This window comes from Chenopodium album, chromosome 19 (assembly GCF_948465745.1).
Source record: "Chenopodium album chromosome 19, dcCheAlbu1.1, whole genome shotgun sequence".
Taxonomy (NCBI): Eukaryota; Viridiplantae; Streptophyta; class Magnoliopsida; order Caryophyllales; family Amaranthaceae; genus Chenopodium; species Chenopodium album.
The window spans coordinates 9,164,952-9,178,952 of NC_137852.1; the positions used below are offsets into that span (position 1 = coordinate 9,164,952).

General features: G+C 45.5%; 1 protein-coding gene across 1 annotated transcript; it reads left to right on the forward strand.

Moving 5' to 3' along the window:
• Positions 1–12,486: 12,486 nt before the first annotated feature.
• On the forward strand, positions 12,487–12,900 carry LOC145593963 (uncharacterized). The gene has a single exon (XM_081650318.1). The coding sequence runs from the start codon at positions 12,487–12,489 to the stop codon at positions 12,898–12,900; it is 414 nt and encodes a 137-aa protein (XP_081506444.1).
• The last annotated feature ends 1,101 nt before the right edge of the window (positions 12,901–14,001 follow it).

The window sequence follows — 14,001 nt, forward strand, 5'->3', positions numbered from 1 at the left end:
GCCAGGAACCCAGACGGAAGTCTGGTTCACCCTAGGGTCCCTTATGACCCGAGCAACCCTAGTACAATGGAGGTGGAGACTACCTCCACCACTCAGACAACAACTGCCTCCACTGGCTCCCACCATTTGGCCGTGGAGGTTACTTCTTCGTTCGAGGAGCGCCAACAAGCGCAGGGCGCCTCGTCCGCACCAGCTCCGGAACTTAGGTTCCCCCAATTTTCCAGCGCGGTCATGCATGAGGCCGAGCTGGTACTCTGCCAAGAACATCCCACTCAATTTGGGGCGGACGCTGCTGGTTCGTCCGTCCCCTCTTCCTTTCAACCTCTGCTCCAACTGGGCAGAGCGGACAGACCTAGGACGAGAATCTCAATCAGGGAACCGTCCGATCTGCCTATTCGCAACGCCCCTCTTCGGGGAATGAGGCGGACGCTGCCAAAGATAAAGGCAAGCGTCCGTTAATTGAGGAGGTCGTTCCTTCTTCCATGGGCGTAGTCAGCTCAAGAGGCCGAAGCTCGGCCGAGGCAGCAGACCTGGATAGGGTGTTGTCTTTAGAATTCGGAAGTGCCCCTTCTCACCAAATGGAAGAAAAAGAAGTTGAGAAAGAGGCCGAAGGTGAGACGACCGAAGGTGAGGCGGCGGCCGAAGAAAACGTCGCCAACATTGATAACTTCAGGGACCCGTACGCCTGTACAGTTGGAGAGATGGCCCTGAAGTTCTTGGGCCACAAGTTTGAGCAGTACAAGGAGTCCCTCCATTTGGGGGAGGGATTTGAAATACAAGTCCCTAGGAAAGCCATTGCTGTGGCTACCTGGGATGATGAGAAGCCGCGCAAAAGGGCTTTTTGCGTCTACCGGGCCGCCTTGGACGTGGGCCTCCGCTTCCCTCTTCATCCATTCGTCCGGACAGTGCTGGACGAATACGACATTGGCCTTTTCCAACTGACGCCAAACAGTTGGTTAAATGTATTTGGGTATTTGGTGACGTGCATTTGCAAAGGCTTCAAGCCTGACTTTGCCGTTTTCTATGAGATGCACTCACTTACACGGCTGGAGAAGGACACGGATGGTTGGCTCGTCTTGAGTGCAACCAGGGACTACATGGTAGTGGTTGACCGTGTCAGTAAGTGGAGGGACTGGAAGCACCGTTTCTACCGCATCAAGACTAAAGATACGGAGTTCAACCTTCGCATGAATAGGTGCCGTCCGGATCCCATTCAACTCGGACGCGGGGATCACAAGCCTGACAAACCGCCTATCCATCCAAGCCAAGAATACCAACTTGAATACTTCCAGGTCAATAGGGTCAAGCGGGGTAACAAAACTGAACGTGTCCCTCGCCACTGGGTTCCTCTATCCAATTGGCTTAGGGACACCACTTTCATGTCTGCGTATGGCCTGTACCAGAACATACCCCAAGGTGGACGCTTAGATATATAAACTTCTTGTACGCGCATAGAGTTTATTTAGAAAAATATTCTAACACTTTGTCTTCTTTTTCCTTTTTTGCAGCGGAGGCGTACGCTATGCTTGACCCGGCACAGAAGGGGGAAGTGGCGATGTCTGAGGTGGATATTGCCCGCTACAAGGCTCGTTTCAAGATGTACGAGCAAATCAAGGAGGTAAATACTTAGTTTATTTTTGAGTCTTTCTTTACTCATTATCCGTTCTGCTGTATTGGCGCTTCCCGAGTTTGCACAGACGCATTTCGTCCGTTCAGGCATATTGGAAGGGAGCTCTTTCCCACTTTTACACGGACACTGAAATTTTGTTTTGTGCCCTTTTTCTAACAAGTTTACTTGTATTTTGACAGTCCTCCTCCACTCCAAAGGCGAGGAGGAAGCAGCCAGCTTCTTCTACTCCCGATGCGAACACATCGAAAAGGAGGAAGACGGTTGCCACCAAGCTTGCTTCCAAGGCCGCGGCGAAGGCGAAGTCGCAGACTGATACAACGCAGTCTAAAGGAGAACAGCCCCGGCTGACACAAAGCGGGGTCTCCAAGCCCGTGGAACTTGTTGCTGATCAGGTTCACGATTCGTCCGCCCCTTTGGACGATGGGGGTAAGTCGTCCCCGGAAAAAATGACCCGCCCCATCTCGACTCCGCCTGTTGAGTTAGTCAAAAAATCTGATTGGTTAAATACCAGTCAGTCGGCCAGTGACGCTGCTGGCCGTTTAGAAAATGAGGGGGACGCCTCCTTGCCGCCCCCTCCCATCAATCTCTCTCCTCCAATCTTCTTCACTGGTTAGTTTCTTTTCTTTATTCTTGTACCTTTTGATTTACTTGTACTTGTAAATTTTACCTAATTCTTTTTGCACGATCGTCCGCAGATATCTCAGAGGAGTTGCAGATGAGACTGCCCGGCCAGTCACTTACTGGTGCGGACAGAAAAGCAATGCGCGAGGCCATGGTCCGCGCAGTTCCCCAAGCGCAGCGAGACAAGTTGCGGGGAATAAATGAGGGGTTCCTCGGCCCCATTCTTAACTGTAGTGCCGAGGTACGCTTCTATTTCATTACTTTTTTTTTCTTTCCAACACTTAGCGTATTTTCTTGTTATTTGACTAATTTTTCTTCTTCTGTTCGCAGCTTTTCCTCCGCTTGAACGCCTTCCTTGACTGGAAGGATAAAGAGAACGAGCGGTTGAAGCAATCTTGGCTTGAGGTTAGAAAGGCCGAGGACGCTGTGACTGGGACGACCGCCGTCCAAAGGGTGCATTTTGAGACCCAGATAACCGCGCTGTCCGACAAGGCGGCGCGGCAAACAGAGGACCTGGTCAAACTGGGCAAGGCACTCGAACAAGAGTCCTTGGCCAGGGAGGCCTTGAGGGTTGAAAGGGACGAGGCCGTCCTAGAGAAGGAAAAGTGGAGGCTGGGCTTCGAGGCATTTGAGACCTTGAAAAGTGAGCTGAAGTTGGCCCAAGCCAACCTTAAGTCTGCTTTGGACGAAGCGGACGCGCTGAAGGCCGAGTTGAGGCCTTGAAGAAGTCCGTTTCGGACTATGCTGAGCAGCTAAAAGCTCCTCGGCCGCCCAGCGCGGAGGAAATCGTCCGCATTGAGCAGAATGCCGAAGACAGGCTTAGGGCATACTTCTTCGATGCCTTCGAGCTGATGGTGGATGACGGTGAGGCCGCTTACTACGAGGAGCGCTTTAAGAAGCGGCTGAACTATGTCTGCCTCAGAGAAGAGGCAAAGAAGGTCGGCCAGCCTCCTCCAGAGCTGGTAGTTACTTCTCCCGAGTCTGGAGAGGACGAGGGAGAAGGAGAGGATGAGGAGGAGGAGGCGGACGACGAGGCTGCCTCGGTCAAGGACGCCAAAAGCGCGGAGGAGCCTGCCAAAGATAATACGGCTAAGTAGAGCTCAGGTCCCCCAGCAGTCGTCTGCTCAGCTTTCAAGCTTTTCCTTTTATCAGCTTTCTTTGTACTTAGCTTCTTTTGTACTCTTTTTTTTTTTTGAAGCCGCCTGTTAGAGAGGTATTGTAAACCTTTCTGGCCGCCTTTTGAGCGGCCTTATCAATGAAAATTTTGTCCGCCTTTTAAGCGGTTCTTTAATCCTGTTTCATACTTAGCAATTTTTTTGCAATGTTTGCTTTTTAAATGTTTTTCGTACGTCTCAATATTATGCTCTTTCGTACGTTCCTAGGGGTATGCCCCTTTATTCGGTGTTCGCCTAGTCCATTCTCTAAGATGTTTGATTAACTTGGTAGTTTTTATGCCTTAAAGGGTATGACGACTAGCAAGTTAATCAAATCATAGTAATGATTGCCCTTGGACTAGGTGAAGCACCGAATCAATTTAATTGACCGTTCAGCTATCTTGTACGAGTAGTCCGTTGAAACTATCGCTCGGACGTACCCTTGAAATCCCAAGTATTATCTCAATTTAGAGATTCCTGGCTCGGCCGGGCTAAACGCCTAGGTATGCCCTTGCCCTATTTGTAAAGGACACTTGCTTTTTAAACAAGTTCAGAATACCTTGCCTCAACCGTCCGCCTTGAATTGGTGCGGACGCATTGTTCTCTGAATTGAATCAGTTTTTTTTTCTCGTGGCCGAATTGCTCCATTGGAAGCAATCTTGCTTCCTTTTTGCTTTGGCCACTCAGTAAGACTGATAAGCCGTGTTGCTATATTGGAAGCAACTTAGTAAGTCATTTCACTCGGCCTTTAATTACAAATCATAATATGCAAATAAAGATAAGTAAAATAGCAAAATAGTTTAACAATGCCTGACTTTTTCATTAATTTGTCAAGAGTACATTGTTGTGGCCGTATAGCTTTGATTACATGACTCGGTCAGTAGACCTAGCTGTATACACAGCTTTTTGGCTAAGTACTTAGAGAAGAAAACTTAAACATGATATTTCTTCAGATTGTCAGTGTTCCATGTCCGAGGAATCTGTCGGCCATCAATTGCTTCAAGGCGATATGTGCCGCCTCGGACTTCTTTCCTGATTCGGTACGACCCCTCCCAATTTGGAGTCAACTTGCCGTCTTCATTGGCACGGCCAACAGCTTCCATTTTCCTCAACACTAGATCCCCCATTTTTAGCGGCCGCTTAGACACTCGACGGTTATATGCCCTCGTCATCCTTAAGCGATATATTTCATGCCTAAGCGCCGCATTGCCCCTAGCTTCTAGAAGAAAGTCTAGAGCGGTCTTCATGGCCTCCCAATTGGCCGATTCATCATAGAGCATTACCCGCAAAGTGGGCTCGTACATTTCAATTGGGAGTACAGCCTCAGTTCCATAGACCAAAAAGAATGGAGTCTCCCCTGTTGAACTCTTTGTTGTTGTCCGTATGGACCATAACACATTAACCAACTCATCTGCCCATAGGCCGCCTGCCTTTTCAAGCTTGCGCTTGATCCCATTTGAAATCAACTTGTTATAGGCCTCAACTTGACCATTGGCTTGTGGTCGGCCGACTGAGGCAAAACAATAAGTTATGCCTTGGTCCTCCAACCATTCCTTGAGTTGGCGCGTCTCAAACTGAGGTCCATTGTCGAACACCATTGACTGAGGTACCCCATACCGAGTGATTATGCTCTTCCAAATGAAGGCTGACACATCCATCCATTTGATGTCCCAGACGGCCTCAGCTTCAACCCATTTAGTGAAGTAGTCTACTGCCACTAGTACATATCGTCTCTGGCCGGATGCAGGAGTATACGGCCCCAAAATGTCCATGCCCCATTTAGCAAAAGGAAGCGGACTACTGATGGCTGGTAACCTATTTGCTGGACGATGAATAAGGGTTGAAAACCTCTGGCACTTGTCACATTTTTTTCACCATTTGCATGGCGTCCGTATTCAAGCTCGGCCAGTAATATCCCAAATGTGTCGCTTTTTCAGCTAAGGCTCGTCCTCCAATATGTGAGCCACAATGCCCCTGATGGAGGTCGTCCAACACATCATGCCCTCTTTCAGGAATTATACATTTAAGATAAGGCTTCACAAAAGCTTTTTTGAATAGCTCCCCATCCTTCATCTCGAACCAGGCCGCTCTCCTCTTCATTAGCCAACTCTCTTTTGGGTCGTCCGGAAGTATTCCATCCCTTAGATAGGAAATAATTCCGTCCATCCAGGTTGAACTTCTATCTATTATCTGAACGGGCTCGGCATCAATACTCCTTTTCTCCTTTACTTCCCAAAACACTGATCTTGGAGTATCACATGATGCCGAGGAAGCCAATTTGGAGAGCGCGTCCGCTTGATGATTATCTAATCGAGGAACTTGTCTGAGAGAGAAATGTTCTAGGCACTCGGCCTCATCCTTCACTAGCTGCATGTACTTCATCATGGCTGGCTCCCTAGCTTCGAAGCCACCATTGACTTGGTGGACTATTAGCCGGGAGTCCGAGCATACTTCAACTTTGGTTGCCCCGGCCGCTTTACACATCCTTAGGTCGGCCAACAATGCTTCGTATTCAGCTTCATTGTTTGACGCTTGGAACTGAAATCTCAACGCATACTCATATTTGTCTCCTTCAGGAGATTCACATATAATACCAGCACCACACCCGGTCGCTGTTGCACTTCCATCCACAAACACTTTCCAGACTTGGTCCCCGACCGGCTGAAGATCAGGCCGTGTCATTTCAGCCAAGAAATCCGCAAAAGCTTGCCCCTTGATTGCCTTTCTTGGTTCAAACACAAGGTCAAATCCCCTGAGTTCCAAAGCCCACTTAAGCATGCGGCCACTTGCTTCTAACGTTGAGAACGACTTCTTCAAAGGTTGGTCTGTGTAGACCACAATTGAATGTGCCAAAAAGTACGGCCGCAGCTTCTTTAATGCCATGTACAAGGCCAGGCCAAATTTTTCAATTGGGGGGTACTTAAGATCAGCATTGTGGAGTACATGGCTGATAAAATACACTGGGACCTGGTGGCCGTCCCTCTCAGCAAGGAGGACGGCACTTAGAGAATGTTTAGGATGGCAAGATAGATAAATAACTTCTCATTCCTGAGCGGACTGACGAGGCGAGGCAATGTATGCAAGTGACTTTTCAATTGTACGAATGCTTCCTCGGCCTCCTCTGTCCACTCGAACATGGCTTTCTTCTTAATGGTTTGAAAAAAGTAACGGCACTTATCCCCTGACCTTGACAGAAATCTTCCAAGGGCTGCTAAACAGCCGGTCAGTCTTTGCACCTAATTGTTCTTGGGGACTTCATGTCAAGGACGGCTTGAATTTTTTCAGGGTTGGCCTTAATTCCACGTTGATCAATCAAAAATCCGAGAAACTTGCCGGACTCAACACCAAATACACATTTCTTTGGATTTAACATCATCTTATGCCGCCTGAGTTCGGCGAACGTTTCTCGTAGATCCTTGAGATGGTCGGCCGGCTCTTTTGACTTAACAATCATGTCATCAATGTACGCCTCCATGTTTCGGCCGATCTGGTCTCTAAAGACTGTGTTAACAAGCCTCTGAAAGGTAGCAGGGGCGTTCTTGAGGCCGAATGGCATAACTTTATAACAGTACAACCCCTGCTCGGTCACAAACGCTGTCTTTTCTTGATCTTCTTCCCACAAGGGAATTTGATGGAATCCGGAGTATGCGTCCATAAAACTCATTAGGGCGTGTCCAGCCGTAGAATCAACCAAACGGTCAATCTTAGGCAAGGGGAATCTATCCTTAGGACACGCCTTGTTCAAGTCCGTGTAGTCCACGCACATTCTCCAAGTCCCATTCGGCTTTTTTACAAGAACTACATTGGCCACCCAATCTGGGTATAAGCATTGCCGAATGAAACCGGCGTCCAGCAGCTTTTTCACCTCTGCTGCGGCCGCCAGATTCCTCTCTTCTCCGTGATTCCTCTTCTTCTGGCGGACAGGCTTTATCAAAGGATTCACGGCCAACTTGTGCACGGCCAGGTCAGGACTTATCCCTGGCATTTCACCAACTTCAAATGCAAACACATCTTTGAATTCTCTTAACAGCTGAACTAACTTATCCCCAAGCAATCCCAAAGCTATAGTGCCAACACTAACTGTCCGTTCTGGGTGGTTGGAGTCAAGCACTATATCCTGGTGGCTGCCGACCAGCTGGGGCCTCAACTCATCTGGCCGGCCAACAGTCATTAATTGCTAGGCTTCTTCTGCCCTGGCCGCCTTACGCTTCTGGCCGACCTGGTATGCTGGGAGTGAGGATCCTTCTTCCTTTGGCTCGGACAGTTTTGGTCCGCGCGCTGTTGGCTTCACGGCCAGTTGATTACATTCCTTAGCCATTTTCTGACTTCCTTGAATTGTTCCAATTTTTCCGTCCGACCTTTCAAACTTCAACAACATAAAGTGAGGCACTATGACCGCCTTGGCTGCATTCAGAGTGGGGCGGCCAAGGATGACGTTGTACCCAGTCAGCTCTTTAACAACAAGGAAACGGATGACCATGTCTCTCCCTTCTCCCTTCTGCCCGAAACGGATTGGAAGATCAATCCGTCCGACGGGATGAATGACATTTCCCCCAAATCCTACCAAGGGGTGAGTGATGTCCTGGAGAGCATCTTCTGGGAAGCTTAAATTTCTTAGGGCGGACAGGCTGATGATGTCGGCCGAACTGCCCGTATCAATCAATATTCGTCCCACCTTCAAATTTGCTATCTTCATGACAAAGACCATGGGATCATTGTGCAAAGCCTTGACCTCTCCACGGTCAGCCTCACTTATGATCACTTCAGGAAATGGCTCGGCCTTAACGGCATCCGTTTGCATCACATTTGACAAATTTCGAGCGTCCTGCTTGATTCCTTTCATGGTAGGGCCGCCTGAAGCAAAGCCTCCTGATATCACGGCCACAAAACCTGAATTAGTGCTATTCCCATCATCTTCCTTGTCATTTTTCTTATCACTTTGTTGCTTTTTCTCGGACGTGTTGTCTGTCCATTTGTAGGTGAACTTGGACTTGGTCACATAGGGTTTCAGCAGACCCTTGTCGGCCAACTTATCCAACAGCCTCTTGAGATTGATACAATCGTTCGTGTCAACCTACATCCTTGTGGTAATGACAATACTTGTTCTTGTTTTTGTACTGGGCCGAGCCTCTCAAAGGCTGAGGCTTCTCAAACTCAAACTTGTCCTTTATCTCCATCAAAATGGAGTAGCCATCCTTGTTGAACTCATACTGAGGCTCGTACGTCTTGCTTTACTTTGACTTGGGTTACTTGTCATCAGCTACCCAAATTTCTTTTCTTTTGCTTCCTTCTTTCTTTCGGTCGGCCGAGTCTTGCTGAGAAGATTGCTTCTTTTCAGCCCCCTTGGCCGGCTGTTCTGATTTGGTGAGCGAACAAAAGTCCGCGGCCTCAATATAGGCTTCGGCTTCCCGCAATACACCTGCGTATGACCGAATCTTTTTCCTTACCAAATCAAACTTAAAACCATTATGCCTTAATCCCCGGAGAAATTCTGAGTATGCCATTTCGTCCGGAAGATATGAATTTGGGCTTTTTCTTGGTTAAATCTTTGGACGTATGAGCGTAGTCCTTCATTCTTCCCTTGAACAATTGTTGCCAAGTTGAGACTTGTCTTTCTTGGTGGGATGTTGTATGAGAAATTTCCCACAAACAACAAACTGAGGGTAGTAAAGCAATTTATGCATCCGGCCGAAAGGCTGTTAAACCAATCCTGGGCCACCCCCTTAAGAGTGGCCGGGAAGCATCTGCACCATGTAGCATCATCTACACTTTGCAAGTACATCAAATTCCTATACGAGGTAATATGCTCCTCTGGGTTGCCCGTACCATCATAGGCACCCACTATTACACTCTTCACTCTTGCTGGTTGAGGGGACGTTAGTATGTCTTGCGAAAACGGGGGCGGTTTATCTCCCAAATTCAACAAACGCATCTGCCAATCGATGGGCTGAGGCTGTGCGGATGTACCAGCCAGGTAGGGAGCCTGGCCGAACACCTGGCCATATGGCCCATATTGCCCAAAGACTTGGGGAGTTGGCTGTATCAACCCATTGAGTACTTGAGGGGGCTGATATTGTGATGGCTGAACTGGTCTGGGAGTAATGGTATGAGCGGCTTGACTTCTGCTGGAGACGGCCGTGTTGGTGTATTGAGAGAAAGTTTGGTTGGAGGCTTCATCCGGCATGGTTGGGGTAGAGGCCGTGTCAGAATATGCGGCCCTCTCCCTTTGCTTGTGCCGAATGTAATCCCTTGCGTCTTTGAAACGCTGTGACGGCTCAGTCTCAACTCTTTTCGGCTGTCTGCCCCTCCCCCCAGCCGACTGTATTTTCGCCAACAGACTAGAGAGGTTGGTCCGTGGGACTCGGGGAGACCTTCCATGCGGACGACGGAATGGGGTATTACCAGCATTAGTTGCATTGGTCTTGTTGTGTGTTTTCTTGGAAGCACCTCCTCCCCCCTTTTGTTGGTTGGAGGCCAACTCTTGGCGAAGCTTAGTCAGCTCGGCCATTAGGGTAACTGGGGTAACAGGAGGTTGTTCGGCCTCTTGAAATGAGGCAATCAAAGGATTGCTAGAATGTATGGTTGTACGTAAGTCTTCTACATATCCGTCCTCGCCTGGACGAGGACCAGTATTAGGTATCTGACCATCTATTGCCATAACGGACGAGTATCCCCACAGACGGCGCCAAATGTTTCGGGGTTTTTTGTGAACTCCTCGGATACTGGTCGCGTTCTCCTGACAATGAGACTCGGACACCTGCAAAACAACGAATATTCTGTTTATCGGAATATTCGCCTCCGACGATCAAGTTAGAGATCGGAAATCGGAAAAGCTAGAGAGAGAAAGTAGAGAGAAGTTGGAGCTCTTTAATGCTCTGTTTTTATGTTATGTCACAATCCACCCCTCCCATCATAAATGATTGGGGTATTTATAGGGGTGGGAACATGTGCCCCTCTAGGGTTTATACCCTAGAATTTCGTGACGTGATTGGCTGCGCAATCAGGGGTCGCCACGTGTCATGGGGGGCGCCGTTTTGCGGCATTCAAGGTTTTCTCGGGATTTGGGCCTGATGTGATCAAGGCCTTTTTCTCTTTCTGATGTTGCATTGTGTAATAAAGACAGCTGACACGTGTCTCCCTCTCATAGGGCCACGTGTCACCTTCTTATTGGGCCACGTACATGGGGTATTTTTACCCTAAACAATTAGTGATTGAATGTAATTAAAATACCTTTACAAAACTTTTCTTATTGTCTATTTTTTATATAAAAATTGTATTATGTTCAAAGTTACCCAATAAGTGGCAAAAAGTTACCCTAAAATTAGCTAACAGTTACCCTTATACTACTCGATGTACACTAATATTAGTGTAAACCGGGTGTAATAAAAGTTTTTCATTCTAAAAAGTAAAAACTAGAAAAATGATCTAATTTAAAAGTATTTTAAAAATTAAAGAAAAAATTATCAAAAATAATACGACATTTTTCACGTTTTCCAAAAATACAAAAAAAATATATAAATAATCATTTAATTATTTCAAACCATTGAGAGGTATCTTATCAAAATACTCGTGATTGGTTGGTAACCTGCTTAACAAGCTAATTATGACACTTATGAATATATAATTAGTAAGTTTTGTTTATTATTTTTACATTTTCCTTTTACAAAACTAATGTTAATTATAAAAAAATAAAAAATAAATGTTGTAGCTTAAGGATTAAGGATTACGATTACGATTAAGGATTACGATTTTGAGATTCAGTATTATGAAGGGAAAGCGAATGTTGTAGCTGATGCATTAAGTAATAAGTCAAGTCATGCAGTTAACGCGAGGTCAAAACAAGGATTAAGACATGCATAGTCAAGGATCCTAAATTGCCGCTCAACAAGGTGATGAAGGCTAGAACAAATGAATCTCACAAGGGATCATAACCAAACAAAACTGGATCAATTATGTGTGGAATTCCAAAAGATGAATTTGGAGGTATTGGAACAAGGAGAGGTAAAGAAAATTTTGAGTGCTTTGTTAAGCAAACCACCGATTTATGATGAGATTCGAGAAAGGCAACCTAGGGACGAGAAGTTGAACAAGATTAAAGAAAAGATCGAGGAAGGGCAAATATTAGATTTTGCAATAGCCGATGATGGAAGCATGAAGTTTAAAGGGAGATGGTGTGTTCCCCAGAATCGAAGTGATCTAAAGCAAAAGTTGATGGAGGAAGCTCATAGTTCTCCTTATTCAATGCATCCCGGAGGGATAAGTTGTATAAGGACATGAAAAAGACATTCTGGTGGCCTAATATGAAAAAGGAAGTGGCAGAACTTGTGGCTAGATGTTTGACTTGTCAAAAGGTCAAAATCGAGCATAAGAGACCCCAAGGAACAGTTCAATCCTTGGAGGTGCCTAGTTGGAAGTGGGATTCGATCTCTATGGATTTTGTGGGAGCCTTACCCAAGACTCGAGCAGGAAATGATACAATTTGGGTCATAGTGGATCAATTAACAAAGTGTGCAACGTTCATATCCATGAGGAGTACATGGTCGATGGATCAATTGGGAAAAGCGTATGTGAAATTTATGGTGAAATACCATGGGGTGCCGAAAGACATCATCTCGGATAGAGACTCAAGGTTCTTATCCAACTTCTGGCAGAGTTTACAAAAGGCTATGGGGACTAAGTTGTAAATGAGCACTACATTCCACCCTGCAACCGATGGTCAAACTGAGAGAACCATACAAACTTTGGAGGATATGCTGAGATCATGTGTTATGAAGTACCAGGGTTCGTGGGAAGATCATTTAGACTTGATAGAGTTTTCCTACAACAACAGTTATCATGCAAGCATTGGGATGGCGCCATTCGAGCTTTGTATGGGCGGAAGTGTAGAAGCCCGATATGTTGGAACGACATAAGTAAGACTGTTACGCTTGGGCCAGAAATGATCGAAGAGACGGTGAAACAAGTAAAGATGATTCAAGAGAAAATAAAAGCCGCACAAGATCATCAAAAGAGCTATGCAGATTCAAAAAGAAGGGATGAGGAATACGAAGTAGGTGAGAAAGTTTATTGAAAATATCTCCGATGAAGGGAGTAATGAGGTTCGGGAAAAGAGGAAAGTTAAGCCCGAAGTACATTGGACCCTACGAGATCATCCAAAAGGTGGGAAAGGTAGGATACAAGTTGGATTTGCCTAACGACCTAGAAAGAGTTCCCAATGTGTTCCATGTGAGCCAAATTCGGAAGTACATACCAGATGTTTCACATGTTTTACAGCCTGAAACCATCGAGATGAACGAGAACTTGACTTACGAGGAAAGGCCTATGAAGATTTTGGAGAGTAAAGTGAGAAGCACTAGGAACAAGGATGTTAAGATAGTCAAGGTTCTATGGTCAAACCATAAAACCGAGGAAGCTACTTGGGAAGCCGAAGCAGATATGGGGAAAAGATATCCAGAGTTGTTTTCTGAGGTTAGTAGTCGATTTACGGGGGCATAACACCTTTTAAGGGGGGAAGAATGCGATAGAGTTTCGCGCTTTTGCCCTTCTGGTTAGTTTTAAGTCATTTTGAGTTGCTATGTGTTGTGCCTGAGTCATAGTTTGAGTGATATTCAAGTCATTATAAGTTATGCATGAGTCAATTGTATTAATTTGGATTATATAACCAATTTTTACTCAAAGTTTCGAGGTCGAAACTTCTTGTAAGGGGGGTGGACTGTATGCCTCGTATTTTTAAGCCACTTACTTATTATTAATTATGGATTTTTCCGAAATATTTTATTATTATACAAAAATATTTATATGATTTTACGAAGACGATTTTATTTTTATACAAGTCAAGTAAAATTTGTCGTGTCCGAATCAGATTTTCATCTGTTAATACCTTGTACCCGATTCAAACAACAAAGTATCAAATTCAATTCTTAATATACTCAAGTCCAATTTATATTTCTAGCACACTAGTACTACACAAAAGTATATGTCAACCTAGCATCCTTCTTCAATACTACTCACAAAATAAAAAACAAAAAACCTCATCTTTCTCCTTATGATACGTAAGTATCATTTCTTTCATTCACTATAACACCTTCATGGAAGCTCCTCCTCCACAACTTCATTATTTACACCTCCCCTCTATTATTACAAATCTTTTACCACATTCCTTCCTTCAAGTGTCAAAAATAAGGCGAAACACCATTACAATGACCTCAATCTTCCTCCTACCATATGTGGTATTATCAAAATCATTCACTAACATTGAGTTTTAACTAGAACTTCCAATCCAATTTGCCTATAAATAGTGTAAGTTTGATCCCCAATTTCATCTCAAATCAGTACAGAGACCTCAAACTCTTTTCTTTCCCTTCTCATTTCGCAACCAAGCCACAGTCGGAGCCGCCGCAGCATACGATGGTTTCTGTTGTTTTTTCCTTGTTTACGTTGTTTAGTGTTAACTTCTTTCCTCTGTATTTTGTTTGTTATTTTGTACTACACTTATGCTTAGATATATATGAGAACTCACGTTTTTAGCATTTTCGTCATCGTTTTCGTTATCTAATTAATACTATGTACATTATTGTCAAATTGTAGCTACTATAT